General features: G+C 45.2%; 2 protein-coding genes across 2 annotated transcripts in view; one reads left to right on the forward strand and one right to left on the reverse strand.

Annotated features, from left to right (window-relative positions):
- Positions 1-100: 100 nt before the first annotated feature.
- Positions 101-1,563, reverse strand: LOC136954674 (protein SPMIP2). The gene is made up of 4 exons (XM_067248309.1): positions 1,500-1,563; positions 843-1,072; positions 410-468; positions 101-233 (listed from the first exon to the last, which is right to left on the reverse strand). The coding sequence occupies exons 1-4, from the start codon at positions 1,561-1,563 to the stop codon at positions 101-103; spliced, it is 486 nt and encodes a 161-aa protein (XP_067104410.1).
- Positions 1,564-2,118: 555 nt separating this feature from the next.
- rapgef2b (Rap guanine nucleotide exchange factor 2b) overlaps positions 2,119-24,597 on the forward strand; it is a 57,193-nt gene continuing 34,714 nt past the window's right edge. The window contains exons 1-2 of the mRNA XM_067248067.1: positions 2,119-2,709; positions 23,419-23,489. Of these exons, the coding sequence (XP_067104168.1) occupies positions 2,641-2,709; positions 23,419-23,489 (140 nt within the window). The 5' untranslated portion in view covers positions 2,119-2,640. The remainder of the gene's footprint in view (positions 2,710-23,418; positions 23,490-24,597) is intronic.

Consider the following 24,597-nt stretch of genomic DNA (forward strand, 5'->3'; position numbering starts at 1 on the left):
CCCACACACGTTTTTTTCCTCCAACTAGTTTCGAGTATCAGATGTTATGCAGCTTGTTCACACAAGGTCAGTGAAGGGAGAGTATTGAATATTATTATAGTTAACGACTAACTTTGTTGAGTAGAAACCGTTTGTTGACATCCTTGCTGTAACTGTCGTACATGTTGGGTGTCCAAGCGAGTCTGCCTCTGGCTCCGGCAGATTGCTTGTCTAGAAAGTGTGGCGGTGCAGTCCTATACAAAAGCGGAAGCACTACATTATGCATGAGGAACGGAGCAGCCTACATTCACCAAACACTCCACAAGCCTGAAAGGCTATATCAAATGCACAGTGTGCACGTAATATGAGTGGTGGTAACAGAATATGAAATACAATAAATAGAAGTAGCTAATTACAAACGCTAGCTCACCATGGGTTTTGATATCTGTGAGTCACTCTGTCCTCCAGGGCTGAGCGGATTTCAGATCTCTGGATGAACAGTAATCAACAGGAAGGTAAATTAAGAAGTCAGCAGGGCTCTAACGGAGATGCTGTGAAAATATCTAGTTTGTGTCGAGCTTTCTTTCTAAAGTTATGACAGAAAATATAGCATGTGAACCAACTTCAAATATATAGGTTATCCCTTGAACCTTAAATAAGCATGTAAAACACCACCACGAGAAAATACGTAGCCTATTTCAATAGTGATTCAAGGAGGATCGAATTTGCCCTCCAATATGTGGGCTATTAAGTAACATAATAAACTATAAATGTATCGAGGTTTGCAGTCCGTTATCACTGCCCCCCCACCCCCACCCCCATATCATCTAGCCTAATTTGCATTAGGCATATTTGAGCCTCACCTTAATTTGCATGTTGCTAAACAGTGTCTCACTGTTCAACAGCTGGTGGTATTGCAAGCCCCATCCCACCCCTCCGACACATCCATGCCCGAGTGGAGGTGGAGGAGGGTTTAGGCTGGCCCGAAACAGGTAATTCACATCGCTTGTAGCTTCGGGCGACATAGGACTAATGCCAATATGTTGTGGGAAATCGATGAATCTCGTCTGATAATCTCCGATTCCGTCTGGACCTTGGAAACGAGATAAAGAATATGCGACTCTACTATGATTTGCTTTGTGTACCTACTGTAAATGGGGCACAATGTCACAACACACACATACACACAGGTTTGTTTTACAATCCTGGACTGTAGGACTGACAATTACTTCCCATTTCAAATCATGTTATCCCTACTCCTAACTTTAACAGAATTCCCTAGAACCCCTATAGCATTTGAAGTTGTGGGCCCCCCGAAAATGGGCCCATAGTGTCAATTTTTCAGTGTTTCATACTATCCTTGTTCCCACAAGGGTAAATAAACAAGACCACATCAAATCCTTATCATCACCTCCATAAATGTCACAATTAAACAATCATGACATAATAAGGGATAATTAATTGCTACCGTTCTAAATCCCAATGTGCGTATGCCACCATCAACCTCGTGTCATTCTTACCTGTAAAAAGCATCCTTTGTCCATAGGTTTGTGGAACTTTTTCTCGGACCTCTTCATTAGTCATTATGGTACTGTTCAGACACGCGAGCAGGACCCCCGCGGACATAAAGTGAGCTCAATGTTCAGTGGTTATAGGGTCAGTGACTGTTGCCAGGCAACTGGGTTGTCAGTGTCAGTGTTTGGAAGCAGGTGTTGTGCTCGTGGCCCGTCATAATGACCATCCTGATGACCATCCAGAACGAAGATGGCTATAATGGAATTAGCAAGTAGCTAATACGGTTAATTACACTTCCACAAATAGGCCCTAGGCCAGTTTGTATTTGACCATAGATCAATTGACATATTATGCATATTTAGTATTGCTGCAGTTTTAGGTTTAATTCCATGGATCATTTCCCAACACTGCATGGGGGGGGGGGACACAAAGCTTGCAGCCAATGTGTGAATTGAGTCTGCAGTCTTTGGCATTATTCTCTTTTATGTCACTGGATGGCGACAAAGGATCGATTTTCTGTCCACACTGTATTGTCCTCCGGCTCCATTTTTGTAAATGGGTTCGTCCGAGCCTCCCCTTGTGTCAGTCACCATGGTGGCATACAACAGAAAGCTGTGGCGGCGGACTCATCTTTACTTTTAAATCTATCAAAATGCTTTTGTAAGGATTGTTTCTGTCGGATATGTATAGCATTACATTCAAAAATGGACAACTGCTTGTTATAAGAATAGCGTACACTTTTTCCTTTGAATGTAATTTCATAGATTTTTTTTGTCAACAGCAAAATGCTGAAGATACAAGGACTGGATATCGGTGTCGGAACAGTTTGACCGCAAACGACTTCCAATCACCAGGCATCTGCTGTGACTTGTAAAAGGATTCTTCGAGCCGCGCCTTATAAGTTTCCTTCTGTTGGGACCGGTGGCAGCCCTCCAGAATAATCGGTTTGGGGACAGAAGGAAACCCCGAGGCTCACGCTGTGGCCTGGCTTGGGGAGTTCGTATCCACCTCTATTAGCGTGTGCTGAACATAAGAGAAGTGGGAACAAATACTACCCCTCTCTCTGTGGAACCTCCACCGTGGATATTTGCAATTGGTCAAAGGAATAAGCAATTCAACAGTTTTTTTTAACTCGTCTTCAACACAATGGCGTCTTATGTGGATAACAGCTTCCGCCAGGCTGTGATGATGAATCCAGCAGAAAGAACGCAACAGGTCAGAGGAATCATTCAAATGTTATCGATACTTTATTGCTAAAATATTTCTGGCATGTTTTGATGAAGTCACCTGGGTACATTCTAACAATGATCTAGCCTTTCCCGCTGTGGCCACTCCTTCGCTACATAGCTACATTGTTTCCTTCTTTCTATGTAGCCAGAACTGGTGCCATTCGGCTACAGTGTCGCGTATGTTGCTATTTTGCTAATCTGTAGTCTATCTGCAGAGATAATCAGGGCTACTTAACATAGCAGTAGCTGAAATAACCTAACCCAGCCACTTATGGGAAACATATATTGCTTGTCAAGAAAAAAACGTTACAATTCCTTGTGGGACTAGTGTTTGATTCATAGTTTAGTTCGACTTGGATGTAACTGTATTTTAAACCCAAACGTAATAATTGTCCATGAACAATGAGAGAGGGTTTACAAAGGGTTTACGATTATAACGGTCTCCGAATGACTGGTTGAGCATTCGCATGCGATCTGAAATGTGTTGCAATCCAGCGCAGGCCCGGGACAATAAAGTAAAGGAACATGGACTCGTAACACTTCCCCGTTATCAGTTACCCCGTTATCAGTTACCCCGTTATGCTTAAGAGGGTGTATTTAGATATCCTTCTTAGTTTGTTACTTTTGCATAGTTGATCCAAGAAGGTTTTTTGTAGTTGTGGATAAACCGTAGTAAGGGCAATTCCACAACTTGGTTTGATAGCACACTGATACGCATAACAGTGGGAAATCAATAGCCCACTTAAATGTAGTGGGAAAGGCAATGGTGACACCGGCACATGCTAATGTATCTGACATTGAGTAAACAATTACCGGGCAGGCCACATGTTGTCATTGATGGTGTGTAAACCTCAGGCCTGCATTCTGCTCGATCAGTTTTAAGGGATGCGAGGGCATGCGCGCCTGGGAAAGGCTATGGCGGTATTTACTGTGCCGTCGCGAGCTCTCCTTGTCTGACTGCTTCGTTAGATGGGGTGATGGGGCAGCAATGACACTTGTAATCAGGCATGTCTGTCCAATCTGTCACAGACATGCTTTTTATGTTTGACTAGTGACACTATCTCGTGTGTATACGTCAGCCCCTCTGCATTACTTTCTTCTCTCAGGCGACTGATGTATTTTCACCAGACACGCTCTTATGTCTGCATCTCATCCGAAAATCTAGTCCACAGCACAACATTGAAGAACAAAATAAAAACAATTACACGGACGATTTCTGTTGATCACAAATCACGCTAGCCCATGATAACGTTTTACAGCACTGTTTGTCAGATGCCAGCAATTCTGGTTAATCTGAACATCAGTTTCTGAGACAAAACTTGCCTTGTGCCAGTGTTCCTTCTAGCCTAGTTCATATTTAAGGCCCTGGCGCAACCTCTTGGAATTAGCCAACCGTTAGAGGCCTGTCATTAACTCAAGTTATTGAGTAGTGTGGATGTGGAAATCTGAAGGCGCCAATCTCCCTCTGTTATAACCTGGCATGAGTGAGTGTTAACTAAACTGCCCACTGGCCACTACTTTTGCTTCTTTTCACTTAAGTTCTTCCCAGCATATTGTGTGTCAGGTCAGGTGGCTGAGCGGTTAGGGAATTGTACTAGTAATCCAAAGGTTGCTGGTTCGATTCCTGGCCGTGCAAAATTACGTTGTGTCCTTGGGCAAGGCACTTCACCCTACTTGCCTCGGGGGGAATGTCCCTGTACTTACTGTAAGTCGCTCTGGATAAGAGTGTCTGATAAATGACAATGTAAATGTTGTGTTGCAATGCGCAGCAAACATCTGATTTGGTTCGGTTTATGAATACCATAGGGGAATAACAGAGGACGTGTTCTGGAAATGTCACATCTTAAGCCCAGGGTGATCAAGTGATCAACTTCAGACCGGCCACCCCCCTTATCCTGCAAGGTTCCTCTGACAGGCACACGGATATACACTCACACACAACCATGAGTCACAGTGCTTCAATGACATAGCTGCTGCACAGTGTGTTCTTGTGCTTTGAGCCTATAGGTAAGGATTATCCATGACTCCAAATACCCAACTGGATATGTTACGGACTGAGGGTGATGATGGAAGACTTAGTCAGACCCAGGCTCTGACTCAGAGCTGTGAAATGCCATTGTCCCCTCTTGCTCTTGAACCCAATGCAGAATCTTCAGAGGGAGATAAGTAGGGAGAGGGAAGGGAGAAAAGGGGTTGGTAATTCATCCATAGTCTTAGAGAGGCTGGCTCTCTTTAACCAATGGCAACATCCTGTTATGTTCGATTGGGACAAGGAAAAGCATCAGGTTGCTTTCTGAGCCCAACCAGGAAGGAAACAGATGACTACAGGATGGTTTTGTGGTGTTTATTTGTAACGTTTTCATCCTGACAGGCTGTTTTCCTCTGTGTACACTTCATAACCTCTGTCCTATTTTTAGTCTTCCAGACAGAAGCACGTGAGACTGAATGTTCAGACTCACGAGAAACTACAGTATGGTTAGCCTGAATCGTTGTTAGCTCAGCCTGTTGAATTGTATTGCATGCGGTCACAGAATTCCTCTCACTTCCAAGGAGTCATTCAGCAAACAACCACAATCAGTCTTGGCCCCCCCTCGCTAGGCTAACCACAACCAGTCTTGGCCTCCCCTCGCTAGGCTAACTCGCTAGGCTAACCACAACCATCCTTGGCCTCCCCTCGCTAGGCTAACTCGCTAGGCTAACCACAACCATCCTGGGCCTCCCGTTGCTAGGCTAACCTTGTGGAACTTAAGTGATGTCACATGTTATTCTAGTTTTGAAAGTGGAGGCCTAAGTGGTCACACACATAGTGGTCACAGTGACGTATTAATCAGTTCAAACACAGGAGCTAGCCTATCTTGTGCATTTTGTGCTTTTCTGGACGCCCTGACTGACTGAGACTGGACTGGACACCCACGGTAATTCAGTGTACTTGATTTGGTTATTATAGTTTCATATTCACTTTCACCCCTCCACTTTTTTTTCTGAGTTTCTTCCTGGTTACTGTATCTAGGGCCTGAACACTGACAAACATATTTCACCTCATGTTATCAAAAGTTGGCGATGGAGCAATATTCCATGTTATTGACCTCACACATTTAACCGCAGTTCATTAAAGATATTGATGTTCTGGAATTGTGGTGGCCTAGGGAGTTCGTTTAGAAGCGAGTCACTATTCCAATCCCTCGTACACTGCGACTCTAGATAATAAATAATCTATCCATCCCAGTGGCGTAGAAGAGCAGGAACACCATGGAGGAGAGAAGAAGGAATCAGATAATGAAGTTGCACATCGAGTGCTGCAGACCTTTGTGGAATGCTGTTAGTTCTGTTCAGGTCTGCGAGTAGGGGGAATCTAATAATGAGAAAGCCAATGAGAAGCTTTTATCTCTGTATTCAAACCCTCTCAGTACGACTACAGAACACAGGAAGACAGTTACCTTGTTGCGACTTTGTGGACCAGAATTAGTTGCTGGTTTCTGCTGTAGTTGTCGCAGCTCTCTAACATCACAGGCTAGAGGCCACACTGGCAACAACATAACCTGCTGGACATTAAGCTTGATTTAAATCGTTTGTAAAGGTAAGGTTAGACACATTGACGGATTAATTATGTTATTCATATCTCATTGAACAAGGAGAATAGGCATAGGCCAAGTTATCACATCCTTTTATGAATGTTTAATGTGGCGTAAGGCACTGTTGTAAGATTTAGAAGGTGTAGATGAATTGTTTTAATGACCGTAGTGCTTCTTGCTGGAAGGAGCCGAAGCTTATGAAACTGAAGAATAGCATCGTTGTGAGTTTCAAACACTGCAGCTGGAGGCTGGAAGCAGGCAGCAAGGCCAGCTTTCTCCCCTGTCTTTGATCTGGTGTTCTCGTGTGTGTGTGTGTGTGTGTGTGTGTGTGTGTGAGTGTGTGTGTGTGGGTGTGGAGGGGCTCTGGGGGCCATGCCACCCTCTCTGGGCCCGCTCCTTTCCAGCACAGTTCATCTGCTGACAGACCGTTCCCTTTGGTCTGAGGCCGGGCTCAGTACAACGCTGAGGCATGATGGGAACCCAACGGTGCTGAGTGTTCTGACTCCGCCCCTTTCCTCGTGCGCTGCATCCTTCAGGCTCCGTGCTCCCGGCCTCGATCTGTCAGCGTTTGAAATACAGACGGGCTGGGTCACTTCTCTTACAGTCGTACATTTGTTGGAAATGAATCACAGTCATTGTGTCATGTCAGAAGTATGTTTCAGATCCTCATGGGTCACATTCCTCCGGAGGTATTTTTAAAGCGAAGAAAAACAACTCTGCGTTTCAAGGCCCCCCAATAGGTCCCATTGTCCTTCACAGAACAGAAACAGATTGGGCATATCACCATAACAGTCTTTGCATAACTAGCATCTCCACAGGCAGGAGGATAAACCAAGCTTGAGATGTTGACATTTGTGTCATTGTGTAACAAGATCGCCTGCTGACCCTTGAGGTGAATGTAATGTGGAGTGGTGCAGATCTACATGAAAACAAGTGGAGGCTTATCAGTGAAAATGGGCTTTTGGCCCTTGTCCTGTGCTGTGCTAGTGGTCGAGGTAATCCTTCCTGTGCTTCTACTGCTCAGACGTGAAGTGGATGAAAGCGTGAGCTGATTAATTGCCTGATTACAGGGTCTGTAAATCTACCGGTGGCCAGTCCACTGTGAAGCTTAAGGATGTTTACAACGTTCCTGAGCTTTGTTTTTTCAGATTTCGTCTGTCGCAACCCCGGGGTCTGAATCAGGCCACGGCAGAGTATCGGCCCGTTTGGGATTAACCTTTACCCCCTTATGTAGTTGTTCATTTTCAGTTTATCTGGAGAAGAAACAGTGAAGCTGTTCTGTTTGCAGGATAACCTCCTGCGTTCCCCCCTTTAACCAAGGACAAGGCTCCCTTTCTATCCAATCTTGAGTTGTTTTAGTAACAAACAAAAAACAAACAAACGGGAGCCAAACCCAAATGTAAGCACACTTCCACATTAGAAACATTTTCCCTTTCCCAGATGTTAAGTCTCACCCGACATCTTTCTGCTAGGAGGGTTTCAACCGATGTGAAATGAATTCAGGATCAGGTTGTGATGTAATGTGTACAGCTGTACAGAGCTGTGTTCTCTTCAGCAAGTCGTCTCTCATCTGATCCCAGGGTTACCATAGTGCACTAACCCTTCTCTCACTGCTTCTCCTGGTCGTTTGCGTAATTCATATTCATGACCTCCTATTTCAGAAAGCGAATCTGACTCAAAGGTTACAGAGCATATTTGCCAAACCACTTCCTGTTTATAGATCTTATTTTAATTTCTGCATCTGTGTTATTTCTCAATGTGGGGGACCAAATGCTTGCTTGGCGTGTGCACAAAAATAACTGATTTGTATTTCCTGATTTATGACATATGCACGAGTCAGACAGCTGTCATTGTTCGTGGAAGCCGCTGTCATAATGACAGACACAGTATCGTCTAGTGTAAAGTAAAAACAAAACCAATTGAGGCAGAGCCAAAACAGTTTCTGCTATATGTAATCAGCAATGAGGAAAATGCAATCGTTCTGGGTTTCCTGTGCTCTGCGAAGCGGATTGTATTGGAGGTGTAGGATGTCTGTCTAGCTGAAACCCTATCTGCCTAAATAGGTCTTGGACGGATTGTCTGACTTGTGGCTGGTCACGTTTCCAACCCTCTGCTCCTCCACTGGCTATCAAAGAAAATGTCCACTCAACCTAATCCAATTCTCTCTGGAATGTACGACAGTTGAAGTCCCCGGCCTCGACCCCCCCCCCCCCCCCCCCCCCCTCCTCCTATTCCCCACAAAGTCATTATCTGTGAGCATTGCCTGAGTTGAACCTCTAGCTTGGTTTTCTTCTAACGGTTAGAGCTTTGAATGCTGAAATGTCAGCTTCAGATTAGCGGCCTGCTCTTTCCACATGCTCGGCACCAGTGAGCTTTTGTACTTGGGAGCTTCTTAGGGCTTTTCACTCTGAGAGGCTTGTGTAAACTGTCGTGACCTCTGAACTGTATTTCCGATGTGAACATCTCTCACGTGAAATGACACGCGTTGTGTAGAAGCACAGTTTCCATGTCAATATTTACTCCACCCGAGTCTGTGACTGCATGTAGTCTGTGAAATCGTCTCCTGCGGTATCTCCAGCTAAAAGGGCAGGTCAGTCGCAGTGACGTGATGAACTGTGTTGCGTGTCAATTGTGCGATGCGTTGCAGATTGCCGTTGAAGGAAGGTATGACCTTACAGACGTTACACCGCTCAATCCTGATAATTGACTCTTGTCTGATTTGACCTCAAACTGCCGTCCTCTGCCAGGGGTTCCTCAGCGCTCCTGCTGTTTCCGCGCACTTAAACTGTTCCCGCCAGGAACAAACGCTTTTCATTCATCTTCTTGTCACCATTAAGTATTCATATCATCCTTCGTGTAGCCTGGTGTTGACGCGACACAGCCCCAGAGCCAAGGATTAATGGCAGAAGAAGCTTTTCTTAATGGCAAATTAGTGGCACTTAAACTTGCTGAAGGAGGCGACTCTATAATAAGTAACATTCTGAAGCATTGGGATCATCTATTGCTCTCCCTCAAGCAGGCAGTCATGATGGATGTTGTTGAAGACAGGGTCGGTAATGTTGTTGAGACGCACTTGTCACATTTGCTGTCATAAATGTCACATCCTGATAGCAACCAATAACTCTAAATGTTTGACAGTAAAATGAAATCAATCTGATATCTGTGGGCATCGCAAAACTGGTCGTGTTTATTACATAATTAAGTTCAGACTGACCTTAACGATTGGACGGCATTTGGACAGAATGCAATGGTTGGATGGGCTACTTGCCTGTATACCTGTCTCCTGGCAGTAGTCCTGAAGCTTTCATGTGTTGTGGAGGAGTGGCTTTTAAGGAAGGCATGGGATATTGGCATAGGTTTGAATTCTTTCAAACTCCAGATAAAATCGCTAGGCTCCCAAAACTTACCTACCCTGGCTTTAAGTGAAAATAACTTATGTCTTGTAGCCGTGAGGGTGAAGTGTGAAGCAGAAACAGGCCTCCAGTGACTGCTGCAGCTGGCTGTTTTTCCTGTCTGTAAATGCTGCAGCAGCACCCAGACTTCTGGGTGCTCTGTTCCTTTTGAGCTGTCTGACTGACTAATGCCCTCTCTCTAGCTAGACCCTTACTAGTAAACGTTTTTTTATATTATTCGTGTCAAAAAAAATATTTTGAAAACTGGCAGGCATTTCTCTACTGGCCGACGTCCATCGACAGATTCAAGCTTGAAAAACGAGAGCAGAGGAGATGGAGAATGTCTTCGATACAGAAATCGTTTAACGTTTTATGTAACCACCCGTGTAGATGGGACACCGATGGCTCGTTGTGTTTCATGGCGTTATAATTTCATTTATTAGGAATGAAGGTGTTGCTGTGGAGTCATCTGGTCTGATGCTTGCATCCCTCGTGGCAGTCTCCCTGGACATATGCCTTCTGCTTCCAGATTTGGAGCCTATCTTGGGCTTGCCAAATCTGGTTGGTCAGGCTTTGTCTTGTCACTTTCAGTACCAGTCTGTGGCCATAGAGGATTAGGACTGAAATGGGCCTATGTTGTAATGAACTTAAGTAAACTAAGCTAGTTTTCATCAGTTATTTGCATATTACCCAGCAGCTCCAGCATTTGTAAACGGGTCAAATTGACTGGTCAAAACTGTAAGTGATTGCTCAGGAGTAACCCGGTTTGAAGACAAGTACAACTTCCTAATAAGTTTATGAGACGTAACACAAAGCAACATTCTGTAGCGTCAGTTGGTGGTCATGGCTTCGGGGCGTTCTTGTCTTTTCAGTTGAGAGCTTGTGGCTTGTTTGAAATCATACTTTGCTCTAGTTGGGCAAAGCCTGATACTGTGAGTCAGATGAATTATAACAAGAGTCTGATTTGGCTGGGTTTACAACACGTGACACAAAATTACCTTCTACCTCCGCTAGCAGAACAATGTCCTCTTTGCACTCTCGGTAGACCTGCTTTTTAAAAAGATATTCATATGGCCTTATTGAAAAGAGACAGAGAGAAGTAGACAGGACATTTAGGAGAGAGAGAGTGAGAAGGAGAGGGAGGAATAGAGGGAGACGAAGGGAGAGAGAGATGGCCCAAGCTGGAATCAAACCCGGGTCGGTTGTGTCAGGGCCTCAGCATGTGCTCTACCTGGTAAGCCACTGGGGCACTCCAAACCTTCCTTTTTGAGGCCAACCTTGTTTGTCATCTCATAAGTGGCAGACTTCTAACTTTTAACGTTGAGGCTACATTTAAGTTTTTATGTTAAATGAAGACCTGTGTTTGATTGTAATTGGAGGGAGAGACTGTAAACAGACATTCATTCATACTTCTCCATATGTCCTAGTACATAGAGTCCAACCAGCAAGTGTGCCTACACAATAGCCCCCTGTTGAAACCAGCTTCTGCTTGTCCAAAACCGTCTACATCAGAGTAATTATGTTGTCGCCAGTCTGGGAGAGACTGTTTTTTTTGTACATTTGAACCAAACAGTCTTACCAACGTCAAAAAGACTCTTTTTAGCAAGTGGCAAAGCTTGTTCAACTTCTTATAGGACTGAGAGAAATGGTAAAGTGCATTTGTTGTGATGCTAGATGCAAGAATTCCTCTTGAAGTCATAACAGTAAAAATTTGTAATAACCACCACCTAAACCTATTTGCGAAAAGGCTTACTCCAAATTAAATTCTACCGTCTTATTTTTCCACACAAGGCCTGTGGGAATTGAGGGAACGAGGGAGTCTATAGATCTGACTTAAGCCCAGCCCAGACCACAATAGTTTTGCATGGTCCGTCTTGTTTCTTTAGCAAAACAACATCCTCAGGATGTCGCTAGCTGAGACCTATTTTAGTCAAGAAGGCCTTTGGTGGGAGAGTGAGGCGGGCCAACAAGGTAAACAGGAAGTGAGCATTGAAAGACCGGGTTAGCAGGGTTCCATAACCCGTGTGTATGATAAACACTATTCCTGGAGCTAATTGTGTTTTGTTTTTTTTTTGTCAGGTCATTAGTTAGGAGTTTGTTGTTGTTGTTGCTATGTACAGTAGCTACATCACTGCCATATAATGTTAATTAATAATTGAGCATATTCAGTTGATTTATTCTAGGTCTAGCAAGAAAGTGGGATCTCAGAGATACTTGGCATATTTTAAGTTAACTAGTATTACATGTCCCTTACATCAGGATATAGTATTTTCTTCCGTCACTCAGTGAGACCTATACCCTTGCATATCATGACCCTACAGTAAGTAGTGTTTTTCTCTCCAAAGAGTCCCCCAAAACAACATAAGTACCATTATCTTTAAGACTTGAGGTATAGAGAAGGCGACAACAGCACTCTCAGGACTGAGAGACTGTCGCAGGGAAGGGAGCGAGAGAGGGAGGGAGGGAGAAAGATCCTGTGTTCTTATGATTGCAATGTTGAAAGAACGTAAATGACTCTGTCATCTGGTTAGCGTACTAGCAAAGGCATCTCGGCTGGCTGGCAGCCCACTCGCAGGGGACGTGTTGCCGTTGTGCAGATAACATAAATGTCAAAGCTCCTCTTGAGAGCCCCTCAACATATGGCCAGTGACGGCTAAAGTAACCTTGCCTCAATGAAGCACCGTTAGGCTAAAGTCAATGCTGTGACAATTTTGAACATGTTTGGCATAACACCGCCCCTGAATGTAGCGTACGTATTTAGGGTAACTAGCAGATCACGAACTAAGCACGTTCGAACGGTCAACTATAATAGGAAGCCAGCGTGCCGTCCATAGATTGCGAAATAAGTCGTTGTTAGCTACATTAGATTTACTACCGAAACATTCCAGGTCATTCTGGCGAGAATGGAGGTTAAAGCTCTATACCTATGCCCTTCGAGCTAGGTACAACTTCACCGACTATTAGCTGTTTTCATTGAAGTGGAACAAACTGATTTGTTCCCTAACAACTGTTTGCCGTGATATCACTTTGAATTTCCCGACACAGAATGTGGTGGTTGGAAACTAAAGGGATTGATTACTGAATTCCATAAATACCCTGGTGAAAACTTTAAGTATGCTTATATTTTGAGAATTAATTAGGCCTTCCACATTCCGGAGGGATCAGAGAAGCAAGCAGAAACGCAGAACTGCATGGCCTGCTGAGACCTGACTTGCTAATATTTCTCTACCGTGTTGACCTATAGCTGACTCATTATTGACTCTCCTAGATGTCGGCTTATTTAATTGGGCTGAGAGAGTGAATTGAATTATTAAATGTGACCATTAGCTCTAGCTATAGTCTTAATTCACAACCAGATAGCCTATAGGCTACCGTTCTGATTTAGATTTAATTTTCGTAGGCCTATAGGCTTATACTACAGGCCTAGGCCTATACATTTATTTATTTTGACTTTCAGGTTTCATTAATTGATCTTCCTGTGTTACGTAACACCGTGGTGACTGTGCTGCACCTCTTCTGAAGGCTTTGTTTGGGCGAGATGGAGCGGACTTCATTCGGTCAGACGGTTGGCATAGTTCCCAGTTTGGACCTGCTACGTTCAGGTTGAACGACAGAGCTGAATGATACTATTGTTTCAGCCGTGTTCAGAGTCCCCTGTTTAATCCACACTCACTGGAGTTGTGTGGTTCAGGGTTGGGAAGCGGTTAGAGTTGGGGTCAGGGATAAATGGTCATTCATGATTGTAGCCTAGTTATCACTATCAGTGAGGAGGAAGCGGTGAAGAGAGAGAGAAAAAAACGTGCAAGTCATATCCCAATTTTGAATAAGACTGATGTCCGGTAGCCTACTTGATATATATTAGTTTGGAGTCTTCCTAAATGACGAGTGACCGGAATTCAATCCACCCTAGGTAGTCCCGATCTGCTCACGCATAGCATAACACTCATCTCTAATTAGATAACTGAGTTCCCTTGATCCATGTTGCTTGTTCAACGTTGTGTGGCTAACGCTAAAACAACACCAGGCGAGCTAACCGTCGTTTAGCATGGACAGATTGGCTCATTTGCACCCAGAGGCGTAAAGTGCTAGCATCACATTCTCCTCATGATCTCCCGTGTCATATTCAGAGATGTTTGAATACTGCATTATTCAACACGGATGTGCAAACTGGTGTTACGACAGTTATCTACACTCATTTAAATGGTGCTATATACTAATTTTAATGGGGATTAAGTGAATTGTAATTTTCGACTTGGTTAATAGTCATGCTGTCTTTAGGGCCAAGTTTAGTTAAGTGTATCCAAAATGTGCAGTGCTAAGCACAACCTTACATCTATAACAAGAAACTACGGTTAAATACGTTTTAATGTGTCAGGCAATATTTAAAAAATACTTTCCTGATGAGTAAAGGAGAAGTGAGACACACAGGCTACCCCACAACAGGGAACAGTTCCTAAGAGCTGGTTGTGCTTAACCGTATGAATTTGAGCATGTTCAGCTCGTTCCCGTCAAATTAATCTTACAGACGTCCCCTGACTGAGTTATTGAAATCCAATTCCTACTTTTAACACGAGGAATGTGTTGATTCAAGTCTTAAGTGTAAACGCAGCTCCAGTGCCACCTTACATTGTTTTAGCTCTACACATCTGCTCTGCTCTTCAGGCCTCGTGCATCTTACAGAAACCGCACGTTTGTAAAGCGAACAGAACACCTGATGCTGTTAAATTCTTATACAGTCATGATGAACTATTGATAACAAAGTCCTTTCTGGTTACAGAAAATGTGTTACAGATGTAATGTGTAGATGGATGTTTCTAATGTATAATATATATCATATACCAAGACATATAATTGGAATATGATAATTTTTTACCATAGAGGCTTATGTTTCCACGCATATTTAGATGTTAGGCTGTAGGGATGTTAGGCTGTAGGGATGTTAGATGGTAGGGATGTTAGGCTGTAGGGATGTTAGATGGTAGGGATGTTAGGCTGTAGGGATGTTAGGCTGTAGGGATGTTAGATGGTAGGGATGTGAGGGTGAGGACGGAGGCCTCCAAAGACACCAAGAGGCCCAACCATCTGCAGCCCCCACACCCTGACACCACATCTGTGTTGGTTGGACGCGGCAGATCAAAGCTGTAGGTCAGAAACCCCTCACCCTCCATTTCGACATGGCCACTGCTGAGGGGAAATTGACGGTTGCCAAAGAAACGTCTGTTACGTATGGCTAGATAATTTGGGTTTTGGGGGGGGGGGGGGGGGGGGGGGGTTAATGATTGGTAGCAAAGCATGATGGGAAGGGCTTTCCTGGACTCTTATCCTGGCTCTGTGTTGGCACCCTCCTCAGCCCAGCCAGCCAGCAGATGAGGTCCCCCATTAAGACTCTATTACACGTTGAAGGACTGGCTGCTACCGAACAGACATACTACAATCCCCTCCAGCCCAGATAAATATTCATGAACGGCACGAGATTCAACACCATTTTTTTTTTTTTTTTTTTTTTACTCCAGACATCTTGAATAAGTAGTCTTGAGTACCATTGTATTCATTAAGCAGGTGCTTTTATCCCTAGAAAGATTACAGAGGTGTGTGTTTGCATCATGTCAGATGACTCATTAGGTCATGGGCTATGCACCTTTACAACATAAGAAAATTAACTGCATGTGGTCAATTTCACGCCTTAGAATTGTTTCTATTGTACTGGCTTTCTTCTAGCCTAGTACATTTACATTTAGTCATTTAGCAGACGCTCTTATCCAGAGCGACTTACAGTAAGTACAGGGACATTCTCCCAGAGGCAAGTAGGGTGAAGTGCCTTGCCCAAGGACACAACGTCATTTAGCACGGCCGGGAATCGAACTGGCAACCTTCTGATTAATAGCACAACTCCCTAACCACTCAGCCATCTGACCCTAGTATTGAGGGAGAGGGAGTTTCCTGGCTGATATCACATGAATAAAGTATCTTTTTAAGACCTAGTAGTAAATACCACGCCTCCTAGACTTGTCCTTATGTCTAATATAAGCCTTGACACAATGTATCCTTAATCCCACACGCACCAGATAAGAATGAATATCTCCCAGTTTTAAATAATTTAAATCTCCCAAACAGAGATTTCTTAGTGGTGGTTCATGAGAATGATCCGCCAGCACAGGGAAGCATGCATCCATTTTGCATGCTCCAGGAGGCTGTGCTTTGGTGCTTAATGGCTTTATCCCACGCAGCTGAACTAGATGGTGCTAAGCTTATTCACATGCCTGCCTACTTGATTCTTGTTAGGCAAGCCACAACCCCCCCCCCCCCCCCCCCCCTCTGCCCCTCCTCATTCACCAAAACACAGGTTGCCATGCAACAGCTATCGACAGTGTATCCTTGAAATTAGCTTGTGGTTTTTTTCTCAGGAGTTTTTAGACAGTGTCAGGGCTGAACTGATTAACTAGCTAATGCTAACAAGCCTGTTAACAAGCCAAGTGCCAGCTTCCATTGAGTGAGAATGTTGTTCTTGTCTCGTCCCAAGAGGAACCAGATTGTGCTGGGTAGCTATGTGTGAGTGTGTGAGTGTGTGAGTGTGTGAGTGTGTGAGTGTGTGAGTGTGTGAGTGTGTGAGTGTGTGTGTAGTCCAGTGATTCGCCGTGACCTTGTTCTGGTCCAGCCTCCACCTGCTGCTTCTCCCAGGGTGATGGTTATAAATACCCTCCAGACCTCACCCTCTCTGTCAATAGAGCCTCAGGGGCAGCTACTGGCCCTGCACACAGGCACGCACAAACAAAGGTATGAGAACACACACAGGAATGTGCTCATGCATTGTATCCACTCACAGAAACACACACAAGCATGCATACACACACACACAGGAATGTGCTCATGCATTGTATCCACTCACAGAAACGCACACAAGCATGCATACACACACACACAGAAATGTGCTCATGCATTGAGTCACACAGACATTCATGCACATACACACATACAGGAATGTGCACATACATGGGGTCCACACAGACACACACACACACATACTCCCTGAGTGCTTCATCTACAGTGACATGCATCCAGGCATCATTCCTCTGCCCCACAGGTGGATGAGTTATCTGCTCTGTTTTTGGATAAACTGCAATCCTTGCTCTTTTGAATGCACTGGGGGTGTTTGTATGTGTGTGAGAGTGTATGTGTGTGTGCGTGTGTGTGTGTGTGTGTGTATGTATGAGCGTGTGTGTGTGTGTGTGTATGTATGAGCGTGTGTGTGTGAGCGTGTGTGTGTGTGTGTGTGTGTGTGTGTATGTATGAGCGTGTGTGTGTGAGCGTGTGTGTGCGTGTGTGTGTGTGTGTGTGTGTGTGTGTGTGTGTATGTATGAGCGTGTGTGTGCGTGTTCGGCAATTCCCGCCTGGCACACTGACACAGATGGCGGTGCAGGACCAGAGTGCTGAGCTGGCTGGATCACCTAGTAGATGTCATTTGCACGTTCTGCACTGTAGGCAGGTTGACCTCCCAACCTTCAGCGCATCTCTCCTGACTCCAGCTCTCTTGCTAACTCCATCTCATCTCTCCTGACTCCAGCTCTCTTGCTAACTCCATCTCATCTCTCCTGACTCCAGCTCTCTTGCTAACTCCATCAAATCTCTCCTGACTCCAGCTCTCTTGCTAACTCCATCTCATCTCTCCTGACTCCAGCTCTCTTGCTAACTCCGTCTCATCTCTCCTGACTCCATCTCTGCTAGCTTCATCTCACAGCCCTAGCCACGGTTAGCACTGCGAGCGCTGCTAGGTGCCACTGGACAGCAACCATGTTTATTGAGAGAGAGATACCATGTGTGCTTTGCCTGGTCCTTCTCTTGTTCTACACACGTGTCAGTGATTTAGTGGATGGGCGTAGCTCAGTGGCAGAGGATCAAAGGGTCACAGCTTCAAATCCCACTCTGTCACAATGGCATAAATTAAGACATTACTGCAATGTTATTGTTACATGGTGATGTGATTTTCATCACCTCAGAGGGAGAGCGGGGGTGTGTGCAGCCTATAACCTCCATCCTAATGGATGAGCCAGATGCTGTTCCTCCTAGCATGTCTGACTACCTCCCGTACGGTTAGCTAGCAGTGGTGGGTGGGGTGGGAGCTGGCCCAGCCTCGCTAGCTAGGCGGTGTGCTTGTGTTATTTGTGAGTCCTCCGAGACATTATCTCGTCCTGTCTCATCTGAGGAATGCAGGCCTCACCCCTCAGCCCGACACTCAAGAAGACCCCTGGGCTGTCACGGTAACGAATCCTGGAACATTGCCACGCTATCCGGAGGAGTTGAAAAGGTTCACCTCTGTAAAGGTCATAACTGAAAATGGAGGCTGGGCAAAAATAATGATTGGGAGGTGTGGGGGAGCGTTGAAAGGGGGTTTTCTCTGTCAGTGTGCACTGTGACCCCACTGCTAGCCTAATAAGCCACGGTAAAAGCGAGAGACGGCATGGAGGAAACATCAAGCCGTACCCGTGATGACAAGCCAACGATTGTTTTGAATCTAGGTCGAACTCGATTCCAGCTAAGGTAGTGCTAGCCTAACTGCAGAAAGTGACAACGTTGTTTGAATCAGCTTGTTTCAAAGGGGTTTCTTTATTAATGAAATGCTATATGAGTAAATGCTTTCAAATAACAGTAGAAGGGTAAAACTTTAAACGGGAAGTTTAAATCATAATATAGCTTAGGACCATTTTTACACAGAATTGCCTAATACTGAGAATCTATCATTGATTTACTCTACGTGGTAAGCCAGTGAGACCAAGTGGAACTGTCACACACACATACGAGCATGGGCTTTATGGCTGAATAACGGGCTCTAGATCGTTTTAATGTGGCCAGTCAAAGATCGCTGTTCATTACCATCTATCATCCTTGAGCACATACGTAACCATTCCACAAACATTCATGTCCGTGAGGCACACCAAAGTCCTTGTCTCTCTTTTCTATCTCTATACACAGTTTTTGCTTATATGACCTGCATACAGTCTTGAAGTCTCTCTCTCTCCCTTGCATATACTGTTTTTATATAGGCTACAGGTCCCGTTTTTGCTCAGCAGATATGACCTATACCTGCAGAGGATGGATAGTACAGCCCCTGTTTATCTCTCACACCAACCCATTGTCTTCCAGGTTCCCACTCTGCTATCAGGGGGATTGGATGCAGGCGTACGCATTGAAGCAGAACTAAATGAGTAAATGGATTGGTTATTCAGGCCAGTTGAACAGGCTGACCCGATGAAGGCCCCATATCTTGTTTGCAGACACTGTGCTGCAGGGAGATAAGTGTTTTTCATCTACATTCATTGTCAGCTTGGGTTCCACTGCCCTAGCTGTTTGATTGAAAGCGAGAAGAAAGGATTTAAAGCCAAGAAGAATGGCTGCTTATACGATGAGCAATAAAACAATAAAATAATCAGGACAACCTAAGGTAGTAGGCTATAAAGAGAGGTTGTGATGCAAAGATTCTCCATGTTACTTTTTGTTCATATTCTCTGCTGAGGTGAACCAATCAGGATCCCGCTGACCATCGCCACTTCCTGAAAACCTCCCTTACTTCCTGGTATTCATGACACAAGTTAGCTAGCCCCTTCCCCTCCGAGCTTACATAACTGATGGAGAAAAGAGAAGGCGGGTCGTATTGTGTTTGAGCCCCAGAAAGGGGAACAGAGCGCATTGTTTAATTCACTCGCTGGGAGGACGTAGCCTACATTCAATAGTTTTGTATAAAAAGTTATATACAGAGTTACTGTATTTGAGTCTCTCTGAGTTGCTGTGAAACCCAACACCCACCCCCCCCCCCCCGCCCTGACGTATCTGGTTTCATCAAAAGCATCCGGGAAGTGTGTGCATCATGGAATGTGTAGGCCTATTGACTCAATAATAGAACAATACTGGAGCAATTCCAGAAATGCAGTCGGTTCGCAATCAGCAAGCATCTTTTAGGGAATCCCTCGTCTAACAGGACCTGCGTCTCTGTTTGTCCTGAAGCGGGAAGGTAGTGTTTGTGTAAGGCTCAGTTCTGTGTGTCAGCTGTTTTAGGAACTGCAGTATAGAAGGAAGTCAGTGACATAATGTTTTGAATTTTAAAAGGCATTGAATACTTAATATTGACATTTAAACACCACCAAATTTATTGATTTAGAATTCACCTAATTTAAAAATTCAAAGTTTGGAAATTACATTTACATTTAGTCATTGAGCAGACGCTCTTATCCAGAGCGACTTACAGTAAGTACATGGACCTTCCCCCGAGGCAAGTAGGGTGAAGTGCCTCGCCCAAGGACACAACGTCATTTCGCACATCCGGGAATCGAACCAACGACCTTCTGATTAATAGCCCGACTCCCTAACCGCTCAGCCATCTGACCCCCATGACTGGCCCCCAAATTCAGGATGCCCAGTGCTCAAATTCAAAAGATGAAATTCACATCCCAAAAATTTTAGACAAATATTCAAATTCAGACCTTTTACAGTGTCAGTAAAAGCAGTTAGTGCTAGCAAGGCTAGCTCTGTAGCTATCTAGGATTTGAGCAGTAACATTAGCTAGGCTAGCTGGCTAACACTTTTTAGGTCTGTCATATTTGTTCCCTATGGGTAATGTAATGTTTCATGTCTAGTCAGTTTCTAACAAAAATCTGCCATAAAGCGACCGGTCAATGGAAAAAAACAAGAAGACGCACTATCTGAGTGTAGGGTAAATAAGAGATCAATAACTAAGGGTTAACATAACCTGTTATGATTATAAAATGTCAAGTTTATAACTTGAACCCCCGCATGCAAGTGGGTTGCAAAGTGGAAAAGGTCGGGAATCGCTGATTATCTATGGCTAACACTATCTATTCATTTAGCAGACACTCTTTCATCCAAGGTGACACACACTGGTTGGATTTGAACCGGGGACCTCCTTGATCTGTAGTCAGATACTGTGCCACTGAGCTATACCCTGTCCCTTTAGATCTATTCACAGTGGCTCATCTCTGACTCATAATGGTGTCTGTCTGTGAGAGAAGCTTTTGTGCTCGTTCACGCGTACACAAACACTCATATCTAAGATAAAGGAAAGGTAGAGGGACTTCATCTCAATAACAACATGGATCAAACAGCCCGTCTGCCCTCACCTTTAATCTGGGAGGGGAGGAGGAGAGGAGGGGCGAAGGAGGGTGGTGTTGTCAGAGCGACTCACATCACCATACAAGGTTGTCTGTTGTCTCTAGCCTTCTGACATCAGGGGTTTAGCAGAGCACTGATCTGCTTGTGAGCTGTCTCCAGTTTAACATTCACCTCACGTGTAATATTCTCCTCACTTCTGCTGTATTCAACTGGCAGGACAGTCCATTTATAACGCCAGTTGAATGCTGTTTGAGTGTGTGTGTGTGTAACAGCAGATGTATGTCCAGGTTTTCCACATGCTTGGGGGGAGAAGCAGGCGAGATATTCTCACTGTCTATATTTGCGGCTGGTCTAAACATCTCCGAACTTGTCCAATCAAGGAAAGAGAACCAGAAAACGCAGCGGCGTGGTTGGAACGGTGGAAAGAGAGAGGGTTCTTCACATTCCTTCCTACAGCCCATCTCCAGGGAGATCTGGACTATCTAACAGTGTAGCCACAATTGATGGTTCTGCATATTTCCCTCTCAGCAGAGCAGAGCTCTGGAGTGGCGCTGTTTCCTCCTCTGTGATGTCACAGACCCGAGGAGGAGGGGGAACAAACGCAAAGAAGTCTGCCATCTAGTGGTGGGCTCTGGTACTGCTGCTCTTGGCTGTGGTTCGTTGGCAGGAACGCTTGCTTTTCCCCCACACCCCCCTTCTCCAGTCATCCCCTGGTTTGCATATGAGGAGTAGCATCCTGTGTTCCCCCTCCTGATGCCTGAGCAGGAGGCACTGCAGTAGTGTTCACGCTGCATTTACACCCTCCACAGGTAAACCAGTCTGTTCCCAAAATCAATTTAATACCTGTCAGCCCCAGTGGATCGAGACAGAAGGGAGCGACGTAAGATATCTGAGCCAAAGACTATTCTGTTGTCTGTTTTTGGTTGTTAGATTAACATTACGCTACCTTTTCCTCTGCATTTCCTGCAGCCTACATCTCCACTCGCCCATTCCTAGGTTATGCTTCTGGTAATGGGATTAGTTCTAGGGAGGATGGGTCTAGCTCAGTGCTAGAATATTTAACAGCAGATTAAGAGGTGGCAGGTTCAAATCCCATCCCACACCCCCCCCCCCCCCGTACGTCACTTGATGAAAGCACCTGCAAAACGAACACCGTATTATTAATATCACATATGAATAGTGGGACGTGCTCCTGGCACTGTGACTGCAGGGCTGTTCCCTGCTCTGCCAGTAGGTGGCGTCAGAGGCCTAGTGGTTAGAGGCGCGGCGAGCCCGAGTCCACAGTGAGAAACCCCCCCGTGGCCAGAGTCCGGTCACTGTCGGCGCTGCGTGATGTCACACGTGCTAGGTAACACTTCTCACCGCTCTGGGGATTCACATCCGGTTAAATCAAAAGTTCCAGAACGTTCTCTGTGAATGCGTCTGGCATATTGTGACGGGAGCTACGCTGAACTGACATGATACTATGATGCCGTAACTCAAGTGCTGATGTACTATGAATGCACTGCGTGCTATTCCTGTCGTTTAGTTGTTGGTGTTTAATTTCCTAGTTTCCTTTTAGCTGTTCTTTCTTAGAGCTGTGGAGTAGATGTTTACTGTGGAGGGGCAGCGGGTCACTGAAGCTAAACTGAGCCCATCTCTGCTGACACTTACCCCTGATCCAGGACGACTGGGGGGGTGGGGGGGGGGGGGGGGGGGGGGGGGGGGGGGGTTAACCCTCGTGCTGGGGTTAGCCCTCGTGCTGGGGTTAGCCTGTGTCTGCTAGCAGCTAGGTTACTACCTAGCTGGTTAGGGTTAGGTTTAGGGCAGGTTGCTGCCTGGCTGTGTACAGGGTTAGGTTAGGTTACTGCCTGTCTGTGTACTGGGTTAGGGTTATGTTTCTAGCTGCCTGTGTAAATGGAGTGATTGTGGTTGGAGTCTTCAGGTAGATCTGATCTGAAGGGTCGGACCCTGGATGATTGTCGGGTCTCCAGAGTGGTGTCTCCTGGCTGGGCTGAGAGCGAGCGAGCGAGGGGGGTGGGGGCGTCTTCTATGAACACAAACCCTCTCCTGTCTCCCCCGTCGACCTCCTGTCTCCCCTCTGCCAACAAAGACAACCCAGTTCACCCCCCCTCCCCCCCACACACACACTCCCACACACACACACACACATGGATATCCTCACAGTCATGGAGAAACACACACACACACAGTGCAGTGTGTGCAGCAGAGACAGAGGTGAGCTGTTGACTGCTCACTCAGGGAGGTCACTCTATTTCACCTCCATCTTAGACTGGTGCCACGGCAACCAGGGACTGGAACTGGTCACCTGTCTGAATAGGGAGTGTGTAGTCTGGAGTAGTGCTGCTCTCTCTGTATCTCTCTTTGTCTCTATCTCTCTCTTCCTCCCTCTCTCTCTGAGGTAGAATCTCTCCCTCTCTCTCTGAGGTAGAATCTCTCCCTCTCTCTCTGAGGTAGAATCTCTCCCTCTCTCTCTGGGCTAGAATCCTTCTCTCTGTTCAATCGCATAAAACATGTCAATGTCTCCACGTCAGATGTTTTGAATAATGTATAACGTATTCATGTAGCTGACCGAGCGTTCTGTTTTGTGTGTGTGTGTGTGTGTGTGTGTAGGACCTGGAGATTGTCTACTCGTACCTGCACGGTATGGAGGCTCTGTCCAACCTCCGAGAACACCAGCTGAGGTGAGGAGCTCCTTCCAGCCACGCCCACGCCGCCCACACACACACACACACACACACACCACTAGCTACCACAGGACTGTCACATGCGTATCATATGAACCAGACTGAATACCCGCTGAAAACCAACTGACATCAGTATTAGCTGGTGTTTGTGTCGCCAGCAACTCCCTGCCCTCTCTCTCTCTCTCACACACACACACACACACACACACGTGCACACACACTCACATGCTCTATAAACACTGCCTATCAGGAGAGCAGTTCCCAGCAATCCATGTGTGCATACATGTGGATCACACTGGAAGGGAACAATACAGCATCACATGACCTGACCAGAGAGGGCTAGAACATTCCACAGCCTGACCCCCCCCCCCCCCCCCCCCACACACACACACACACGCACACACACACAGTCCCCGCTCACTCTCCCACCCTGGTTGAGTTTAAAGAATGTCTCCACAGCCATAGAGAGCCTCTTTAAGCATTTGAGACTTTTTTACTGGAAACAATCCCACTACCCAAAAGTCCATCTACCGTGATATTATGGTGTGTTTTTTTACAAGTGGGTTGGGAATGTGCTGTGTTTCTCTGTGGTATTCGATAGGGACTTGTTTTTGTAGCGAGTTGTTTTTCCAATGGTTGAGCAACTCCAGAATGACAAGTTCTTGAAGCTATTTTAGAGTTTACCCTGTTTTCCTCAAGTGTTTACAATAATGTGCAGTCAGTGGGCGAAGTTGTGAAAACTTTGGCCACTGTTGTTTTGTTAGGGTTTGTTGTTGTAGGAATTATTGTATATGTCTGCTTCACATTCATGATTCGAGCTGTCAACCTCTCCTGTTTGCCAACAATATTAATGCAAAGCAATTAGTCAGAACTTGTCAGGTATTATTAGTACGGGTGTAATGATACACTGAGTTCATGGTACAATACGTATCACGATACTGGGTGTACGATACAATACGTATCACAATATTCTTTTATTTATTTTTCATGAAACTGAAATTAAATTAAGATTTATTTCCAAAACATAAAACATTTTCAATAACTTTCTTTGTTGTACATACACTTTAGTAAACTCAGTTCAAGTGATTTCTGTAAATGCAGTGAA

Source organism: Osmerus mordax, chromosome 12, assembly GCF_038355195.1.
Source record: "Osmerus mordax isolate fOsmMor3 chromosome 12, fOsmMor3.pri, whole genome shotgun sequence".
Lineage (NCBI taxonomy): Eukaryota > Metazoa > Chordata > Actinopteri > Osmeriformes > Osmeridae > Osmerus > Osmerus mordax.

What these genes read in the sequence shown, in the direction of transcription:
- LOC136954674 (XM_067248309.1), bottom strand. Translation starts at nt 1,563, where the DNA reads ATGACTAATGAAGAGGTCCGAGAAAAAGTTCCACAAACCTATGGACAA. An exon ending in ACAAAGGATGCTTTTTACAG is followed by an intron (nt 1,073 to 1,499) that starts GTAAGAATGACA and finishes CTCGTTTCCAAG; the next exon opens with GTCCAGACGGAATCGGAGAT. An exon ending in CACAGATATCAAAACCCATG is followed by an intron (nt 234 to 409) that starts GTGAGCTAGCGT and finishes GCTTTTGTATAG; the next exon opens with GACTGCACCGCCACACTTTC.